The 22,360-nt window shown below is 35.4% G+C and overlaps 1 protein-coding gene across 4 annotated transcripts in view; it reads right to left on the bottom strand.

The window, feature by feature from the left end:
* The window catches only part of ORC2 (origin recognition complex subunit 2), a 74,594-nt gene that overhangs the window by 47,439 nt on the left and 4,795 nt on the right, over window positions 1-22,360 (bottom strand). For all 4 annotated transcript variants that reach the window (XR_012469453.1, XR_012469454.1, XR_012469455.1 and 1 more), the window contains exons 5-7: window positions 16,237-16,329; window positions 15,500-15,531; window positions 1,274-1,340 (exon numbers count right to left, since the gene is read on the bottom strand). Coding sequence is in view for 1 of the 4 variants with exons in the window: in XM_074191668.1 (XP_074047769.1) it covers window positions 1,274-1,340; window positions 15,500-15,531; window positions 16,237-16,329 (192 nt within the window). In the remaining 3 variants the exon portion in view is untranslated. The remainder of the gene's footprint in view (window positions 1-1,273; window positions 1,341-15,499; window positions 15,532-16,236; window positions 16,330-22,360) is intronic.

Here is a 22,360-nt window from a genome sequence, read left to right as displayed (position 1 = left end):
AATCCCATTTTCTCCATGTAGCCACACCCAAATTGCTTAATTCTAGTGCTTTCCCTTTGCTAATTATTTCCTATTTATTCTATATAATGCTGCTTACTTTTTCTGAATGTTGTTTCCCCCATTATAACCTCCTTGAGCTTGAGGGCAAGGACTATTCTTTTACCTGTTTTTTTTCCCCAGAACTCAGCACATACAGACAGCACTTCATAACTGTATCTCAATTGGGTGATTGATAAAATGCTTTCCAGAGGGTAGAAATGATGCCTATTCACTGCTTACTCTCACACCTGGCTGCAGGCCTCTGGGCTTGAGCTGACCCTAGGAATCTCCTCATCCTGCAGGTCACATCAATCTTGTAATCAGGATTACATCCTGCCCTGGAGCCCCTGTGATTCAAAGAGGGAGGAAGGAGAGCTAAGAGCTCCTGGCCAGTCATCTCCTCCTTGCCTACCTGCTGTATAGGGTGCTCTTCCAGTCCCATTCCTTCCTCTCCTCTTTCTACCTTCCTTTCATGGGTGGTGTCCCCCATAAGAATGTAAATTCCTCAAGGGCAGGAACTATCTTTTGCCTTTCTTTGTATTCCCAGCACTTAGCACTGAGCCTAATACATAGGAAACAATAAATGTTTACCGACCAACGGAACTATGTTATGTTGAGGTCATGATGTTATATTCAGGGGATACAAAGATTGTATAAGATTCCTCTTCTCAAGAAGTTTGTTTTCTATTCAGGGAAATAGGAAACGTGAACAAAAGATAACTGATAATACAAAGTAGCATAAGGGATACAAGACAAATTCAAGGCAAAATAAGAAAAATGGCAAGTCAATAAACACTTATTAAGCAGCTATTGTCTGCCAGGCACTGTGCTGAACTGGGAGTAATAACAGAAAAAGAAAAGACAGACAGTCCCTACCCTCAAAGAGTTTATAATCTAATAGGGGAAGGAAACTTACAAAAAGCAAGCTGAAAAAGGACAATATACAACAGGAAGGTAGCTAAAACAGATTTTGAGAGGAAATGGTATTTGAGCTGTAACACATCAATGTTAACCGCATTCTTTTTTTTTGAAGTTTTTTTTTTGAAAGGCAATGGGGTTAAGTGACTTGCCCAAGGTCACACAGCTAGGTGATTATTAAGTGTCTGAGGTCAGATTTGAACTCAGGTACTCCTGACTCCAGGACCAGTGCTCTATCTACTGCACGACCTAGCCGCCCCCAACTGCATTCTTTTTAATGGGAATTTATACCTGTCATAAGTTATAAAGGACATACCTGTCAGTCTTTTCCTTAGTCTGTAAGGTGTTGATAGAAATTTTTCATTTTCATTTTTCTCATCACTCTGTAATAATAGGATAGTAAAAAAAGATATGTCATATAGTCCAATAAACAAGCAAACTTTCAATAGTAAAAGTAGAAGAAAGTTATTTTCTTCCTGAATAAAAATACAGAATGGCAAAATAAATCACATTCATGTAGTCTTTTAGAATAAGGAAGTAGCACATGTGTCCCCAGAAAGGAAAAGAATCATAATTTCTTCTTTTAAGAATAAGACACAGGGCAGCTAGGTGGCACAGTGGATAGAGCACTGACCCTGGAGTCAAGAGGACCTGGAGTTCAAATGTGGTCTCAGACACTTAATAATCACCTAGCTGTGTGGCCTTGGGCAAGCCACTTAACCCCATTGATTTGCAAAAACTTTTTTTAAAAAAGGATAAGATACAGATTCCAAGAAAATTGGATGATTGAAGATGACATTAAATATGACAGGGAAGAAAGAAGGGGTAAAAGGAAGAGGAAAAAATGCAAAAGAAAAACAGAATACCCTTAAGGTTCCAGTCGGATAGAGTACAGAAATGCTATAGTAATGGACACTACAGTGCAGAGCATTGGAAAAGAATGTTTTAATAAGTTGAAATGCACTAGAGGGCTGGAGAAAAGGGGAGCCACAAAGGAAGTTTGCTTGACTCTAGCCAAAAATTTTCCATAGAGGCACAAGTTTAAAGGATAAAAACCTCTGACCATATAGCTTTAAAAGTTGTACTTTTTAAAAAATTTTTTTAGGTTTTTACAAGGCAAATGGGGTTAAGTGGCTTGCCCAAGGCCACACAGCTAGGTGATTATTAAGTGTCTGAGACCGGATTTGAACCCAGGTACTCCTGACTCCAGGGCCAGTGCTTTATCCATTACACTACCTAGCTGCCCCTTAAAGTTGTACTTTTTTTTAAAAAATTGCTTTAGTTAAGGCCATGGGGTTCAGTGACTTGCCCAAGGTCACACAGCTAGGCGATTATTAAGTGACTGAGGCCAAATTTGAACTCAAGTCCTCCTGACGCCAGGACTCTCTATCCACTGTGCCACCTAACTTCCCCTAAAAACTGTTCTTCTAAAAGACCCAACCAAGCTCCAAGAAAGCTGAAATTCAAATTAGTTTTATTAGTATTCAGTGATACTGCAGCTATCAGATTTGATCCAGGGCTTCTGACTGATCTTACATTAACTAATTATTATCTAATTACATTGGGATCTTATTTTAAAATTCTTAGCAATCTGCAAAACTAAGACAAACATTTTCAGTAGTTTATGATTCTCTTCTAATACTTTAAAATTTGAGATATCATGGCAGAGAAAATATCATCACCTGGATTGTTCTGATACTTATTAATTTTTCTATCTCAGATTACTAAGACTTATCTAGGAAGTTTATAGGAGGCCATGATCAAAGAATTTTCTACACATACAAAAATCAGAGATCCTTAAAATAATGACTTTAAATATTTAAATTATTTAACAATATTAGAATTTTATTATTTCATGATCTACCTGCTTTTCAATTATTTTAACCATGTACCTTTTTAACTCTTAATACTTTTTTTTAGGGTTTTTTTCTTTGCAAGGCAGTGGGGTTAAGTGGCTTGCCCATGGCCACACAGCCAGGTAATTATTAAGTGTCTGAGGCCAAATTTGAACTCAGGTTACTCCTGACTCCAGGGCCCGTGCTCTATGCACTGTGCCACCTAGCCGCCCCTATTTAATGCTTTTGTCCATATTCTGCCATATTTTCTTTATGCCAAAATTTCAGCCACAATAACTTCAACCACTCCATCAATAAGCTATTACCAGGTAAAGCCAAGCTGGCAGATGAAAAAACACACTGCTAGTTGTTTCTCTCTATAAACTCCTCTAGACAGACCTAGGAAATGTACCAAATTGAGTCCTGATGGGGAAATCTAGAAAAAAAATCACATGTCATTTACCAAGCTTGGCACAGAGAGACAGGCAGGAAGTTCAGTGGACACCATACTGATCCAAGAGAACGCTTGAACATTTCAGATCCCAGGGAGAGCTATCAGGCTCTAACTGGGAAACCCCCAGACCCACACCAGAGCTCTGCAACAGGGAGAGGTGCCAATCAACTGTCTTATCATCCACTGCCCAGTCCTAGATCATGGATGTAGGACAGATTGAGAAGGGGAGCAGCTTTGCCAGGCAAGGAAGCCCTAGGCTACATAAGGAGAAAAAGAAGAAATTCAAGAGGCAGCAGTAGCAGCATCAGTAGTGTGGCTCAAACCTCTCAGGTTCAAAGTGGGGCCTCTCTTCCAATATCTAGACAAACCAACAGAAGAATAAATTAAGGTCAGAATCCCAAACCAAATGGAATCTACCACTCTGAGCCAACAGTGTTTCATCTGATGGGGTTCCTCAGCAATCTATTCTTGTTCAGACCCATCTCAGACATTCTCTCCAGAAGTACAAAGAATCCAGCCTCAACATCAAGGCCAAAATATTCAGGAAGAATGGACCAAAAAAGTATAACACCATGAATTATTATGGTAACAGGGACTCTTAAGACATTCTTAAGAATTACTCTAAAATGTCCACAAGTAATGCCTCAGAAAAATATAGCTTATGCACAAACTAAACTAGAACTCCTAATATGAGATAAAGCAAGAGTTAATATTTTAAAAATATTTCAAGGGGCATGGAAAGAATTACATGAACTGATGCTGAGTGAAGGGAGCAGAACTAAGAAAACTGTACACATTAGCAACTCCTCTCAGTAGCTCAGTCATCAAGGACAACTCTGGGAGACCTACAATGGAAAATATCATCCATAACAGAGAGAGAAAAAAACCATGGAATCTGAATGAACACTATATTCACTTTTTAAAAACTTCCCTTGTTTTTCCTTCTTATCTCATGGTTTTCTTTCTTTCCCCCAGTAGTAATTCCTCTTACACAAAATGACTAATGTGTAAATATGTTAAACACAAACATACATGTATAACTTTTACCAACTGTTTGCTACTACATGGGGGGGGAGGGAAGGGAGGAGTAGTAGAAAAATGTGTAACTCATAATTAAGAAACTAGATGAATGGTGAAAAACTACCATAACATGTAAGTGAAAAAATACAATAAAATTTCAATTAAAAAAATATTTCAAGGGGCATCTAAGTGGGATACAACACAGAACTTAAGAGTCAGGAGGACCCAAATTCAAATTCAGTCTCAGACACTTTACACTTACTAGCTATATGACCCTGGGTAAGTCATTTAACTCTGCCTTGCAAAAAAGTTTTCAAAATGAAGAGCTCTTAAAGGAAAAATTAGGGGAAAAAAATAAGAGCCATGAAAGAAAGAATTGGAAAAGGAACTAATTAACAGCTTGTCTCAAGAGGTATAAAATCTTACCCAAGTCACAAACTCCCTTGAAAATTTAAGCAGCAGTCAATAACTTCAGGAACAACAAGAAATATTAAAACAAAGTTAAAAGGCTGGGAAAAAAAGAAAACATAAGCTGACAGCATAAACAACTGACCTAGAAAACAGATAAAAGAGAAAAAAAATTAAGAATCATTAGACTATTGAAACATCATGACCAAAAAAAGAGCCTAGGAATCCTATTTCAAAAAAAATCTTGGGGCAGCTAGGTGGCATAGTGGATAAAGCACCGGCCTTGGAGTCAGGAGTACCTAGGTTCAAATCCAGTCTCAGACACTTAATAATTACCTAGTTGTGTGGCCTTGGGCAAGCCACTTAACCCCAATTTGCCTTGCAAAAAAAAAAAAACCCTAAAAAAAATCTTAAAATGCACAGGCCTCTTAAAACCAGAGGGCAAAGTGGAAACAGGAAGAATCATAGCTAAAAGGAAAAACACCAGAAGCAGCCAGAAAAAAAGACTTCAAGAACCAAGGAGTCAAGTGTGGATCACACTGATTTAGCAATCACCATTAAAAGTAATGGAGAACTTCCAGAACACAAAGATACGGGCTTTACAGTCAAGAATAACTTACCCAATGAAACATAGTATAATCCTATAGGAAGAAAAATGGATCTTTAATAAAATAGGACACTCCCAAGCATTTCTGATGAAACAACCAGAGATGCAGAGAAACTTTACAAATGCAGAAGTGAAGAAAAACATAAGATAAAATTGGACCTAGGGTAGAAAGGTAAGAGGGAAGATCTTGGCTGATTAAAAGAAAATTTGAAAAAAAATAAGAAAGAAAACTTGGGATTTATGACCAACACAAAGACCAACCACTATTTCTAAAAACATCAAGATGAAACAATATGCCCACCTCCGGATGGAGTGGTAATGGACTCAGACAACTGTTTGAGACATATTTTTTCCTTTATATAAGACCATTGAGAAATTTTGTTTTGCTTTTTTCTTACTGAAAAAAATTCTTGCTGAGATGTTTTTTTTCTGAAAAAATCTGGGTAATAACAGGGGGAGAGTAGTGCATAAAAAATAAAAAACAAAATTTAATTTTAAAAAATAAGCTATGATCAATGACAGAGATGGTTTTAAAACTTGTGAAATTTTCACTCAATACCTTAAACCATTAAACCAAATTTTCAAGGGAATTTGTGACTTAGGGTAAGATTTAAACAATATCCAAAAAGAATATTCTGATGAAAAATATGCCAAGTTAGGAAAAACTAGATAATTTTACCCAACAACCATAAAATAGGGAATAAAAGGGGAAAATATGTAAAAACATGGTTACTCATTACAATAGTCTATTGTCTATGTAGTCCTCTTATAAGGCATTGAGGGGAAGGGGAGAGAGACAAAAAGTTTACCAGCAGCAATGGAAAGAACATATTAGCTTATAATTAAATTCTGGGATCTAATTATCTGAACCAAACATAGCTAGATCCCAAGTATAATACCACTAAAGGCATAACAATAAGAGCTAGCGTTAATTAATGCATTAAGGTTTGTTATATAACTTTCTGATTTTATCCTTACAACAATGCTGGAAGACAGGTGTTATCATCTACATTTTACAAATAAGGAAACTGATGTAGGTAGAAGTCAAGTGTCTTACTCGGAATCAGAGAGCCAGTTATGTCTGAGGTAATTTTTTAATCAAGACTTTCTAACCAGGATGAAGAGTAAAACAGTCCATCTACCGGCTTTCTAAGTTATCAAGTTTATTCAAATAATATTTCTTCCTGGATATACAGCTAAATATTTTATATCAAATCAATTCAATGACCTCCAGTTGTTTCAAGGAGAAATGAACCCTGCATTATCTTTCAGTTCCATGGAAGGCAGCAAGAAGATGGGGTGTCCTCAAGACTATTTAAACAGTTGTGTGAAGCTTGGACCCAGTCCTGACTAAACTATTCACAAAGATTAACCAAACTGGGGTAATTCCTGATGGGTAACATCAACATTTTAAAAGGGCAATTAATAACATCCAAGTAATTTTTTACCGAATAGTTTTTTGTAATTAATCTCTAATTTTAGTGTGCCAAACATTTACCGAATAAGTTAGAAAATTGGGGAAAATCCAAAATTGGGATCTACCTTAAAATGATATATTTTAGAAATTAAACAAACAACATGTAATGAGTGGATAAAATGCTAGATTTGCAATCAGAAAGGCCTTGATTCAGACTCTAATACTTCTAAACTGAAGGCATGGTACAGTAGAATGCACTGTGAGGAGAACTAGGTCTGAATAAAGGTCTACCAATTTCCAGCAGGGTGGGCTACCTAATAGGCCTTTTCCCATCTCTGTATCTGTTTGCTCAAGATCAAAGTAAAGGACTCAAAATAGAAAATGTGAGATTTCTTTTAGCTCCAAATGTAAGACATTTAATCTCTGTATCTTATATCTCCCAAGGATTTAAGTCAGAAACCGTATTTGTAGCCACATGTTACTCAGCAGAAGCAGCACTGCACAATCAGTAACACTTGTTTCAGCTTTCACAATTTTACTACAGAAGAACAAGGGAGATTTACAGTTCTTTGAGAGAGGTGACCTCTACTGAGCACAAAGATGAAGCAAGGCTTTCCCTTAATCTTATTCAACCATAACTAAAGGGTTATATGGAAGCTAAGTGGTGCAGTGGATAGAGCACTGAGCCTGAAGTCTAGAAGACTCATCTTAATTGAATTCCAATGGGGTCTCCAATTGTGTGACACCTAGGCAAGTCATTTAATCCTTTGTGCCTCAGGAGTGCGAGCAGAAGAACCAGCCAAGCAGACCACAAGGAGAGGAATGACCTCACCACCCCAGGGTAAAACCCACCACTGATTGAAGGCAAAAGGATTCAATAGCTTCAATTGCTCCCTTCAAGCTAAGGGAGAAGGCCTCAATCAAGGTCACAGACACTCCAGAGAAAGCAACCAGCACCTCCTACTGGCCAGCCAGAGGAACTGAACTCAGTGAGTAAAGCCTTTAGTGATCCCAAGGCCCTGTGAACCAGCCCCTCCCCAACTCAAGGTCTTAGCAAAATGAAGAAGGGTCAGCGGAAAGGTGGATCCATAGAAAAATTCTTGAAAGGAAAAGACCCAGTATTTTGTTTCTGAATACCACCCCTTCAGTGTCCCAATGGGACAGCATCCAAATTCATAGAGAAGAAGCTGAAAGAACTACAGGAAGACAGACAGCAAAACTCTACTAGTGGGAGACTTCAACCTCCCGCTATCAGATCTAGATAAATCAAATCATAAAATAAACAAGTAGGAAGTTAAGGAGGTAAATAGATTGTTAGAAAAACAAGATATGGTAGACTTATGGAGGAAACTGAATGGGGATAGAAAGAATACACCTTTTTCTCTGCAGTACATGGAACATATACAAAAATTGACCACGTACTAGGACATAAAAATCTAATGATTAACTGCAGAAAGGCAGAAATAGTGAATACATCCTAGGGGCGGCTAGGTGGTGTAGAGAATAAAGCACCAGCCCTGAAGTCAGGAGTACCTGGGTTCAAATCCGGGCTCAGACACTTAAGAATTACCTAGCTGTGTGGCCTTGGGCAAGTCACTTAACCCTGTTTGCCTTGCAAAAAATAAAACAAAAAAACAAACAAAAAAAAACAGTGAATACATCTTTCTCAGATCACAATGCAATGAAAGTCATATGCAATATTGGGCCAAGGAGATATAGACCCAGAACCAATTGGAAACTGAATAACTCATTTTAAAGAATGAGTGGACCAAAAACAAATTATAGAAAAAAAATTAACCATTTTATTCTAGATAATGACAATAATGAAACAACATACCAAAACCTATGGGATTCACTCAAAGTGGCTCTCAGGGGATACATTATAGCTTTAAATGCTTATGTGAATAAATTGGAGAAAGAGGAAGTCAATGAATTAAACATGCAACTAAAACAATTATAGAAAGAAAAAATTAAAAATCCCCAATTAAATACCAAATTAGAAATTCTAAAAATTAAAGGAGAAATCAATCATTTGTGCCTCAATTCTCAATTATAAAAAAAAAAACTGGAGAAGAAAATGGTAAACTACTCCAATATCTTACCAAGAAAACCCCAAATGAAGTCACCAACAGTTGAACATAAATAGAACAATTAAAAAGTTGCTAAATGGCATATTATTTTTCTTCTCCCAAGTGATAGTATAGTGATTTTATTCATACTAATTTCAAAAAGACCAGCATCCCAACTTTATTAAATATTGTGAAAAGGAATATCTTTAAGTGTTAATATAAAAGTTTTTTCAGAGAAACAATTTGACAATTTCCATCAAAATGAACTTTTTAAATCCAATTTTAGTTTATTTTCACTTCTGAATTCTCTCCTCATCCAATGCAAAAGCAAGAAAAACAAAACCCATTATAAATGTGTATAGTCAAAGTAAAACAAATTAACAGAAAAAAATGCTTCAAACTACACCCTCTCTAAATTCTTTATCTACCTATTCTCTTATTTGTCAACATGAATCCTCTGGAACTATTGTTGGTTCTATACAATAAGTTAACTATTCATAAAATTAACAATACAAGGACTATTCTTACTGAAAGAAAATGATTTTCCAAATTAATAAGACTCATGTAACTGCATTCAATATACCTCCTGAATTCTTTATGAACTCACAGGTCATTTCCTACACAGGCATCAATCTTCAGGATTGGATATTATTTTCAAAATCATAAACTTTAAAGGCTGGTTATTTTACACATATTTTTTTTGGAAATTTTCACTTTTCTAGAGTTTGGATAAACCATGCACCTGCTTCTAAACCACATTTACTAGACATTGAAAAGCTGATACTACTGGTAGTCTCCATCAGCAGGTCTTCAGAGCTAGAGAACCTCCTGAAGCTTCATTATATACTTGGAACCACTGCAGAAAATCTTGGTGGGAAAGATTAGTTTCAAAAAATGATATTCCTGGGGCGGCTAGGTGGCACAGTGGATAGAGCACTGGCCCTGGAGTCGGGAGTACCTGAGTTCAAATCCGGTCTCAGACACTTAATAATTACCTAGCTGTGTGGACTTGGGCAAGCCACTTAACCCCATTGCCTTGCAAAAAAATAAAAATTATATTCCTAAAGCACAGTATTCCTCTGATCAAAAAGCTTCAGGGCATCCCAGTACCTCTAGGATAAAATATACTCTGGCAATTCAAGTCCTTTTTACAAGCTTTCCTGTGTGTTTAGAATGCTCTCCCTTCTGCATTTCTACCTCACAGAATCCCTAGTTTCCTTGAATGCATTGCTAAATTTTTTTACTATACACTTTTTTCCAGATTTCCCTAATTATTTTCCCTCAATTTCTCAAAAGTGCTTCATAATTTTGCTATGTAGGAGTCAATTTGGATGGTGGAATGAAGACAGAAACTTGCCTGAGCTGAATTCCCTTCCAAACAACTTTTTTTTTTTGGTGACTTGCCCAGGATCTTAGGCCAGATTTGAACTCAGGTCTTCCTGACTCCCAGGGCTGGTGCTCTATCCACTGCTCCATCTGGTTGCCCCTACCCCCAACAACTTCAAAATAACGTCTCAGACAAATTCTGGAACAAGAAGGTCAACAAAAGAATAGGGTGAAACAATTATCCAGCTCAAGAAAACTAAGGTTAGCACAAAAGGTCTCTCCTCTCCCTCTCTCTCTCTCTCTCTCTCTCTCTCTCGTTGAGAGCTGAGTCCACAAGCCAGCAGAAGGCTTTGGTAGGGACTGATTTGCAGAGCTGGGGTTGCTTTCAGAGTTATCAGCCCTGAGTCTATTAAGAGGGTTAAAACAACTGGAGAGTTTGAAATTAAAGGGGACCCTTTGCAAGTACTGGAAGCAAGTCTCTGTTGCCTTTTTCTTACATGGTTTCAGATCACAGTCCCAAAATGAAGAAGAGCAACAACAGGAATTGGGACCCTGGTCACAGTTGCCAAAAAGAGTGTTTGTGGTTGCTCCCAGACCAGAGCATAGGCCACGAGAACAGTGACCCTACCTCACCTCAGATCATATTACCTGGAAGAACCAAACTAGCTCTCCCCCAGAACTAGCTCTGAAAACTGCAGTATGAAAACTCTGAGGTGCCTCCACACCCCAGATATAGAGCCTAACTTTAACAAAGCTAAAATCAATCCTTAGGACTAAATATTACTTTTAAAATCACAACACTGGGGGCAGCTAGGTGGCACAGTAGATAAAGCACCAGCCCTGGAGTCAGGAGTACCTGGGTTCAAATCCGATCTCAGACACTGAATAATTACCTAGCTGTGTGGCCTTGGGCAAGCCACTTAACCCCATTTGCCTTGCAAAAACCTAAAAAAAAAAAAAAAAAAAAAAAAATCACAACATTGATAGGCTGGCTATTATTAACAATTTAAAGTCAAGAAATGGCTGGGAAAATGAGCAAACATCAAAAAACAGAACCTAACCATATAAAGTTACTATGGTGATAGATCAAAACACAAACTCAGAAGACCACCAAATCAAAGGAGTTACATGCAAACCCTCAAAGAAAAAATGTGAATTGGTCTCAGTCTCTGGAAGCACTCAAAAAGGATTTTTAAAAATCAAATAAGAAAGGTAGAAGAAAAATTGGGGAAAGAAATGAGACTGTTACAAGAAAATAAAGAATAAAAGAGTCAACATCTTGTTAAGAGACAGAAAAAAATACTGAAGAAAACCACACCTTAAAAAACAGAACTGATCAAAATGGTAAAAAGGAGGCACAAAAAATCTACTAAAGAACTCCTTACAAAGAAAATTGACCAAATGGAAAAAGAGGTACAAAGGTTCACCAAAGAAAATCATTCCTTAAAAAATCAGAATTGACTCCAGGAGACATCAAGAAACAATAAAAAAATAGAAGAAAATGTAAAATTGTTCATATTAAAAACAACTGGTCTAGAAAATACATTCAAGAGATATAAAAGTCATGATTTAAAAATAAAAGGGCTAAGATATCATCTTTCAAGAAATTACCAAAGAAAACTGCCCTGATACTCTAGAATCAGAGAATAAAAATAGAAATTGAAGAATCCCCTGATCACCACCTGAAAGAGATCCCAATAAAAATTCCCAGGAATATTACAGTCAAATTACAGAGCTCCCAGGTAAAAGAGAAAATAAGCAGCCAGAAAGAAACAAGTGCAATATTCCAGAGTTATAGTCAGGATAACACAAGATTTAGTAGGTTTGATCCCTTGAGGATCAGAGGGCTTAGATTTTGACAACCCAGGAGGCCAAGGACCTAGGATTATAACCAGGAATCATTTTCCCAGTAAAATCGAGTATAATTCTTCAGGGAAAAGGAGGGACATTTAATGAAACAGAAGACTTTCAAACTTTTCTGATGAAAACACTAGAGCTGAAGAGAAAATCTGACTTTCAAATACAAGACACAAGAGCAACAATTAAAAAAGGTAAATATGAAAGAGAAGTAATTAGAAATTTAACAAGGTTAAACTGTTTACATTCCACATGAGAAGATGTTATCTGTAATTCCTAAGAAATTTTTCTTTATTAGGGCAGTTAAAAGGAGTAGACATAGACAGAGGGCACAGGTATAAGATGACTATGACAGGGTGATATTAAAAAAATTAATTTAAGAGCTGAGGAAAAAAGGAATGTTCTAGGAGAAGTGAAAAGGTGTAATGGGATGAAATTATCTCATATAAGAGAGGCAGGGAACACTTGAGACTAACTCTCATCAGAATTGCCTCAAAGACGGAATAATATACTCAGTGGGTAAAAATCTATCTTACCTTATAGGGAAGTAGGAGGGGAGAAGAAGTAAAGAGAAGAGGGAGGGCAGATTAGGGGAGACAGGGATCAGAAGCAAAATACTTTAAAAAAAGATTATTTATTATTTATTTTTTTCCCCAGTTACAATTTTTAACATTCATTTTTAAAACTTTTGAGTTTTGAATTCTCTTCCTCTAACCATCCCCAATGAGATAGCAAGCAATGATATGCTATAAATATCTAGTCGTATGTAAAACATTTCCATAATAGTCAAGTTGTGAAAGACAATAGACCTTCCCCCCATAAAGAAATCGCAAGGAAAAAAATAAGGTTAAAAAAAATATGAGAATCAAAATACTTTTGAGGAAAGACAAGATAAAAGGAGAGATAAGGATAAACAGGGAAAAACAGGATAGAGGAAAATATACAATAATTCTTACTTTTAATGGAATGCAAAGTGGCTTATAATTTGCTGTGTATATATTTTGCATATTCTTATTTATATCCATATTTTCTTCTAACTCCTTGAAGTAAGGGGCTGTTTTGTTTCATGCTTTTCTTGTCCCCAGTCTCTTAACACATGGTAGAGACTCAACAGATACTTGATTTGAATGGTGGTATTAACAAATTTACATTTTAGAATACTAACATTAAAATTAAGTTATTTCCTGCTCAATCATGCAGCTACACACAAATAGGTCAACAACTGGTTGATGATAGCTGTATTACAAGCAACTTGAGGACAAAAATAGTCCTATGTTTGAATTTCTGCCAATGCCTAATGGGATACACTGCACATAGCAGACAACTACCTATTCTTTGGCTCTTTGTCTTATAACTGGACAATAAAAGTTGAATCTTTTATAGAACAGTTCCAAATTTCAGGCTAAATTGAGATTAAAAGTAACTCCATCAAAAGCAACCAAGGCTCTATTTGCCCTAAGACAAATTCTCTTTGTCCTGTTTCTCATATCATTTGATTATATTGAAACAGCAACAAAATTAAAATTTCATTTAGGCTTCAAGATTTTCTCCAGTGATTTCTTTTCCAGGCCAAAGGGTGATGTTCATCTACAATTATTTTCTAAGAGCACCTTCCCTGCATTCCCCTCAGTATTCAGATTATTAAGAGTTAATGTAAAAAATAAAAACTGAAGAGTTAATGCATCTTTTTTTCATCCAGGAAATATTGGAAAGAGTTCTTAATATTCCCTTCCCAGGAATAAAAACTCCAATCCACAACTGCCCATTTCTCTTTCTCTTTTCAGAATATCAAATACACAGCTCTGTGTATTTGACATTTGATCAATATCTTTATGGAACCTTATCAATTACCTCTAAGTCAAATGGTTAAAATAAAAACCTTTAATTAAAAAGATAGGAAGAGGAAAAAAAATCACTATACTAGAATACAATTTTTAAGAAGTCTTTTAACAAGGTTTTTAAACATAGACATTCAATAGTCTCCATAATTATGGTGATAAACAAACACACGAAGTTTGGGCAAATTTGAAGAAACCATTAAATTCTACAAGATATTCAAATTAAGTTTTAACAACATTTATAACAAGCATAAACTGCTACAATATGATAGACATAATCACAAGAATCTCAAATAGCTCAGATCTCAACTATCCAAAAAGCTATTCTTCATTTTGTTAGAAAAATTCATATATACCTTTATATATATATGAAATATGTTGTCATACACAAGGAATAAGATTAAAAAAAGTTAGCAATAAAACCCCATATAACGATCATTTTCTTCAGGAAAATATAAATCTGGAGTAAGAGATGGTTTTATGATTTTATCTGCCTCTCTAGAAATTTGCACATAGCCTTATAGTTTAGTTTATATTTCCATTTATAAATGAAGTTAACAAGATTATTGGAAACCAGTGGAAATTTGAGTGGAAAAAAGCATTAGAACTGGACCATCTTTACTATCTTTGTAACTCTGGGCAAGTCATTTTATGTTTCTAGGGCTATTTCCTAATCTGTAAAACAAGGGGGTTGAAATCATGACTTCGGAAGACAGATGATAAAACATAAGATCTACCTCTTGACAGATGCATGAAGTAAATCCATACCTTGGGGATAGGGAGTAGACAGACAATTGTAGTGTATTAATGAAACATTAAAAAAATACATAAAAAAATCAAAGTTCAAAAGGGAACATGGACAAGTTTTGGTATACACATGTATCAAATTTTAATAAATTTAATCTATGTTTATATGTATATAATACACATACTTTTTTTTGTTTGGTTGGGGTTTTTTAGTTTTGTTTTGTTTTTTTTGCAAGGCAATGGGGTTAAGTGGCTTGCCCAAGGCCACACAGCTAGGTAATTATTAAGTATCTGAGGCTGGATTTTAACTCAGGTACTCTTGATTCCAGGGCCAGTGCTCTATCCACTGAGCCACCTAGCCACCCTGTATACATAGTTTTTAAAAAACCAAGCTCTACCTAATAGAGTTTTAGTTTCATATTGGTACACATGTATTAAATTTATATATATATGTATGTTTGTATGTATATAAAATACACACATATGCTTTTTAAAAAACCAAGCTCTACCTAACAGAGATGCATAGCTTAATATATAATCTTTCTATACTTATTTTTATATTAAAATGTTCATGTTTGCTGATATTTTAAGTTCATAATCAAAAAAGAAGATATTAGATAAAAGAAGATATGGTCCTTTCAAACTCAATTATTCTATAAGGAAACAGAAAAAAAAGAAGTCTACTTTTAGGTAGACCTGGAAAGTTGTTTTCTTCTTTATAGTTGATTCTTAGTTCTTTAAACTTAAATCTTAAAAGGTAAGCTTAGTAACCTTAAAAGATTAGTCACAACATACTGTAAACAAACCAAAAATGTTTAAAACTAGTAACTGGTCAGGTCAACATCAATATTTATGTTGAGAAAACATAAATTAATAAGAGAAAAGGATTTTTATGCTTACTCAATTGAGAATGAAATACTATTTTAACATTACCTAATTCAGAATGCTTCACTTCACTGCTTACCTTCAACTTGTCTTTGTCTAAAGTGGATTGCTCTATAAAATAAACATAAAATAAAATTTTACTGAATATTTATTAGTTACTTCACATTTCAGTTTTATTAAGTACCCAAGCCCCAAGTTGTCTAAATAATTGTTCCTAAGAGATTACATGGCCCTACCTGAATATTAAATTATTTAACTGCATCTCAAATTTTCTCTATTAATTCCATAATTATTCCTATTATATTAATTCACTTATATCACTAATTTTTCTATAACAGAATGAAGAACTAAAGTTATTTCTTACTGATGACCCCAAATTACATTTAGGCTAACCTGAAAGCATGATTTAAATATAGCACAAAAAACTTCACAAACAAGTCTCTATCAGTTAAATCCGCATATGAGAAATGAAAATTCCAGTTCTTTAAAATAATCTGTAAAGTCTTCTAGAGTTTGTTCTTCCTGAGCTTTACGACTGGTAAAGAGAACAGCTTTGACAGTACTCAAGAAAGTTAGAGATAATTCAGAATACAACAGGAAGAAATGAAATTTGTTTCACAGTTAGCCTTACAATAAATATTTAGTTAGTACCTAGATTTTGTTTCTGTTGAATTTTGACTATGAATATACTCAGATAAAGAGTTGGATTTTCATTTCAGAATGGGAGAAAAAACTGTACATAAATGAAAGAAATCTTCCTTCAAAGTTGGTGAAACAGACTAGCTATATTTTCACTCTGAAGGTTCAACTACTTACTCTTACTACTTTGTGGAGTGTTTGCCATCTTTTCAGCATTCTCCTTAGAAACCAATGAAATACTTTTCCCTGGTGTTTTTGCTAGTTCATAAGCTAAAAAGAAAAAAATAATGTCAATATCACACAAGAGATACCCAGAATCTATTCAATAAGCTACAATAATAAATTAAACCAGGAAAATGTGCTATAGTACACTTGCAAACACTGAACACCTATGTACTGGATCTAAACAAGTAAAAACTCAAATAACATGAATCTGAGGCAGTATGGCTTAGAGATAAAGAGCCTAAGAAGATCAGGTTCAAGTTTTATCTCTGACATAATATAGTGTTTCTGATAAAGGACTCATTTCTAAAATATGTAGAGAACTGAATAGAATTTCTAAGAATCCAAGTCATTCCAAATTAATACATTGTGAAAGATTAGGAGTAGTCAATTTTCAGATGAAAAAACTGGTTATCTATATATGAAAAAAACTCCAACTCATAATAGAAATGCAAATGAAAACAACTCTAAGGTACCATCTCACACTTATTAGAATGACTAAAATGAACACAAAGGAAAATAATCAATATTGGAGAGGATGTAGGAAAACTGAGACACTTATGCACTGTTGCTGGAGTTGTGAACCAATCCAACTACTCTGGAGAATGGGCAATAAAAACTGTGTATACCCTTTGATCTAGCAATACCATTTTTGAGTCCATATCCCAAAGAGATCATAACAAATGGGGAAAGGCCAATGTGTACAAAAATATTTATAGCAGCTCTTTCTGAAGTGCCAAAGAATTGGAAATTGAGGGGGATACCCCTCAAGTAGGGAATGAGTGAACATATTATAGTTTATGAATGCTACGGAGAACTATAGTTCTGTAAAAAAACATGAGTAGCCAGATTCCAGAAAAGCCTGGAAAGACTTGCATGAACTCATGTTGAATGAAGTGAGCAGAACTAGGGAGAATATTGTTTACATTAATAGCCACATTGTTAGATGATCAACTATGATGGACACAGCTCCTCTCAGCAATTCACGATCAAGGACGACCCTGAGAACTTGATAGAAAATGCCATCGACATCCAGAGAAAAAACCATGAAGTCTGAAGACAGAGCAAAGCATACTATGTTCATTTTCTTAAACTTCTTTTATGTTGTTTCTTTCTCCTTCACAGTCTTTTTCCCCCCTTTAGTCCTAATTCTTGTCACAATATGACTAATATGGAAATATATTAAACACAATTGTACATAGACAATATATCAGATTATCTGCTTCCATGGGGAGGAAGGTAGAATGGAACTCAAAAGCTTGCAAAAAGATGAATGTTGAAAACTATCTGCTATCTGCATGTAATTGGAAAAAATTTTAAAAATTTAAAAATATGATAATTAGGATTTCAGAAAAACCTGGAAAGACTTATAAAGTGATACAAACTGATATAAAGTGAAATGAGCAGAACTAGGAGAACACTATGCACAGTAACAGCAATACTGAGCAATGATTAACTATGAATGACTAAGCTATTCTCAACAAAACAAAAATCCACCTCGAGAGAAAACTGATGGAGTTTGACTGTAAATCAAAGCATACTATTTTTCACTTTATTTTTCTCATGGGTTTCATTTTTTTTGGTCTGTTTTCTTTCACATGACTAATAAGGAAATATGTTTTGTATGACTCTATATAACCTATATCAAATTGCTTATATCAGGGAAGGGGAGGAAAAGATTTCAAAAATTTTTTAAATGAATGTTAAAAATTGTTTTTAGGGGGCAGCTAGATAGTACAGTGGATAGAGCACCAGCCCTGGAGTCAGGAATATCTGAGCTCAAATCCGGCCTCAGACACTTAATAATTACCTAGCTGTGTGGCCTTGAGCAAGCCACTGTATCCCATTGCCTTGCAAAACCATAAATAAATAAATAAATAAAACAAAAAAAATAAAATTGTTTTTACATGTAGTTAGGTAAAAATAAAATATTCAAAAAACTCAAATTGATGTCTCCATTTTTGTATTTCTTTTCTATAACAACCAACATTTTATATAACTGCTTAAGCCATATTTCTTTGGCTTCAGAAGTTCATAAATTTAGAAGTTGTCTTCTTCTCTGTTAGGTTTAAAAGTTCAGTTTCTCTATAAGTCACTTAAATTCAGAGGAACTTATCTCTATCCCATTAGCTATCCTTCAAAGTTTGACTTATTATTCATGTACCATTAACTGATCTTGCAGGTGGACACAATCAATCAACAAGACAAAGGAGGGATGGTTGCTAGTCCTGTATACATTATCCTGCCAGTGATGCCTATGCCTCTAATGTTTCCAACTTTGTAACTAATCATACTATTTTGCCCATCTATAATGAAGCCTTCTTGTTTTTGTTTGTTAAAATGATCTCTTCCTTCATTCAGGGTTCTGAGAAGCTAACTGCTTGGTAACCGTACCAATAAATTGAAGGTGTTCGGAGCAGAGGCTCTTCTCAGAGTTGGCAAAGTTATTTTTAATCATGTGCCAAAGAAACACAAGAAAACTTCATATCACACATCTCAATCTTTCCCTGAAGCTCTACTGAAGAACACAGGCAAAGGAGATCGCACTAAAAAAAAAATAGCAACATGCACCATATGAAATCAAACTATTCTGGCTTATATAAATTCTTTTATATTTTACTTATTTAATTATGGCATTTTTAATGTGAAATCATTATTGCTAATGGCTATCTAGATTATTATTTGTCAGTTCTGTCTCCTAGAGTGTAAATTCATAAAAGGCAAAAATTATGTTTGTTAAATTTGCTTTCTAAAATAAAATGGATGGATAGTGTTTGTTCTTAATGTTAATTCATGGACTTGATTGTCCATTTTATAAAAGTTAACTTTTTTCAAATTTACAATCTATACTTTGGCCTATATACAGTACTCTAAAGCACTCGTCATCCATACCTGTTTTAGTACATTAAACCTAAATTAACATCTAAAAATCTTCGTAGCTCAAGAACCATAATAAAAATCAAGCCAGATTTAGCTATCTTCCATTTTGATGACCCCTCCTATAAAGTATTAAAGTATATAGAATAAGAAAAATTAAACCCACAGCATCTATGATGATAAAAACATGCCAATAATGAACTCTTTGTATCACTAAGGCTGACTAGATTTGTGAATAAGTAAGTCTGAAATATTTTTGAATCTATAATTTTTCTACCAGTCAATTCCTTTCCCAGGGGAAAAAAAACAGTCCTTTTTCTTTACTCTGGATAACTTCACAAAAAAGACTGCAGGGTGACTAGGTAGCACAGTGGATAGAGCACCGGCCTTGGAGTCAAGAGGACCTGAGTTCAAATTCGGACTCAGACACTTAATAATTACCTAGCTGTGTGACCTTGGGCAAGTCACTTAACCCCATTGCCTTGCCAAAAAAAAAAGAGAGAGAGATTGAACTACTAAAAAGATTAATACAGATACCATGGTAACAATGTAAATACTAACAGACTGTCTTCTGTAGGGGGTGGGGGTGGGGAATTGAGATTAGGGAAAAAAATTGTAACATTCAAAATAAATAAAATTTTTAAAAAAGATTAATAAATGAATCATCAATCCTGTGAACCTATTGTCTGATAAAGCTGATTTATAGTGGTAATGAACATTTTATTCTTAATTCCCCACTACCACCACCACCACCACTGGAAGTTTATTCACATGTTTCAATAACACATTTGTGAGGATTTTTTTTACTAACTAAAAATTTATTTCTTTATTTTTACTTAATTTATTCACTGACAAAATTTATTTGCTCAGTTGTGCTAATGGTCCCAAGTAACTCAACAAAAACCTGACTATAGGAATACTGTTTTGATGAAAACCTGCTCTTTTGATACCCTTCTTCACTTGTGCCATGATGACTGAAGTTGATCAGGATAGTGGGAGAAAGGAAAGAAGGCCCAAAGGTAAGGAGGAGGGGGGGAAGGGCAGAAGGAGATGGAGAGGGAGAGAGGGAAAGAAAGGGGAAGATAAAAAAGGGGGGAGAAGGTGAGGGAGAGAAGAGGGAGAAGAGAGAGAAGGAATGGTATGGGGCAGAAGGAGGAGGGAAGGGAAAGAGAGAAGGAAGATACTGAGAGGCAAAGGGATGGGGAGGAGGAGAGGTAGCTAAGAACCGAAGTTTTTCAAATGTCTGGAAATAGGAATCTAATGTCTGCTACACAAACTGGGAAATTCTTCAGTGATCATAAGCTGATATACTCTTTAGATCTGTGTCATATAAATATTGACATTCTACAAGTGAAATTGGGAAGCACAGAAGTTAAATGGACAAAGATTCCCAGACTGTCTTTGGAGACAGAAAATGAAGACTTGGATGAAATTGGTTTTATCACTCATACAGAGGCATTAAGAAGTGTCTTTTCATGGGACACTTGATCATCCTGTGCTCAGCCTATAGAAGGTTCTTGATAAAATGCTTGTTGGAATTGAATTAAATTCACAAAGGGAAAAAATGGATGAAGAAAGTCTTCCACCTAGACTACAATCTCCATTTGGATAGACCAATTCTTTGAGGATGGTATTTGATTGTGAATCGTGGAATATCATAGCATCCAAAGAATCAAAACTCTGGTCACTTAAAAGGGCAAACAGAACATGAACCAACTGCCATCTATGAGGAATGAAAGCCAGTCTAGCTGAAACCACAAGAAAAGTCCTAAGGGAAAAGTAAATTGAGTCAAAGATCACCATAGTCCCTTTGATCACCACCTCCCCTCTGGCTCTGCTGCAAACATCTCTTGATCCACAGTCAAAAAATCTGAGAATAGGGCTGTGAAACCACAAGTGCTACTTCTAGCCCAATTCCACAGCTGTCATCAAGGGGAATAACTCTTATTAAGAAAGTACCTGTCATTCACACCACAATCAACGTCAAACACTGACCAACTGTCAGGGACAAGTAGGCAAGCCCCAAAGGCTCAGAAATGGTGCCTCTAGACCACCAAACTTGTTTCCAACCCAGTCTCTCCATCCATCATTCAGGGAAGTATCTCCTGTGGAACTGTGACCTGGCAAATTTTCTGCAAATGCTGCAGACCTCATGGGTTGTTTCTGGTAAGAGACTAGTAATATTTCAACTACCCTCTGGTGATCCATTGGAAGAACAGCAATCTTTCTCCCTCATCCCCATCTAGGTTATGTTAATTTTTCTTAAAATGGTATTCAACTTTATTCAAGGCTTAATTGCTCAGGGCATTAAAGGCTCAGGCTATGTCTGACATTTCCTGATCTTCTGAACATGTAATAGAACTCTCTGTTACACAGCCAGAAGACCACTATGGTCAAGGTCAACTCAAAGAAAGAGGGGTTTTACTCAGCTCGGTTAACACAGGATGTCCTTGATGCATATGCTTCATTTGCAGAATTGGCTGAATCTCTTTTTCCCTAACTGCTGAAAGACCTGCAAGTATCACTTAATTCAAATATTGACCATAAATTACTAGGAGACTGGTCTGAGCCAGGCACAATCCAAAAACCTATAATTTCCATTCTTTGACTGTTGTAACATTATATGAGTCATATTCAAAGAACATTTCAAGAATATCAGTATTCCAAAAATTGGCTTTTCTTGTGGGGAAAGTTTGCCATCATTAAAAGTACAGCATGGCCTTCATATGCAATCAGACCATTCTCTTTGTTCTATAAATTACCAGGTTGTTTTTCATCACAAGCAGCAGCACCAGCACCAGCACCTTCCAGAACTATCCTGTGAAACACCAAACCCAGACCTACCACTGATAACCCTTATCTTCCCCAAAAAATTTCTTGTCACTATCTGTTTAACATCAGAATGAATATGGGTTTGATAAGAGAAATTAAAATTTTAGCATATTACTATGCTATCTACTGCTGATGTTCTAATATCAATGGCCTTACCATCTGACCTGTGACCAAAATCTTCAGTTTGATTATCTGCTCTGTGAAGACAGGGACTCTCATGTTTTCCTGTTTGCATCTCTAGCATTTTGCGCAAGTACTTTGCACCAGAGCAACTGCTTCATACTGAATGTGTTTTTTGCATTTATTCAGTAATTCATAACTCCCTATTTTATGCCTCTTCTGATGTTTATTATTTCAGTTATGTTTTTCA

This window comes from Macrotis lagotis, chromosome 6, assembly GCF_037893015.1.
Source record: "Macrotis lagotis isolate mMagLag1 chromosome 6, bilby.v1.9.chrom.fasta, whole genome shotgun sequence".
Taxonomy (NCBI): domain Eukaryota; kingdom Metazoa; phylum Chordata; class Mammalia; order Peramelemorphia; family Peramelidae; genus Macrotis; species Macrotis lagotis.
This window is presented reverse-complemented; position numbering and strand designations above follow the sequence as displayed.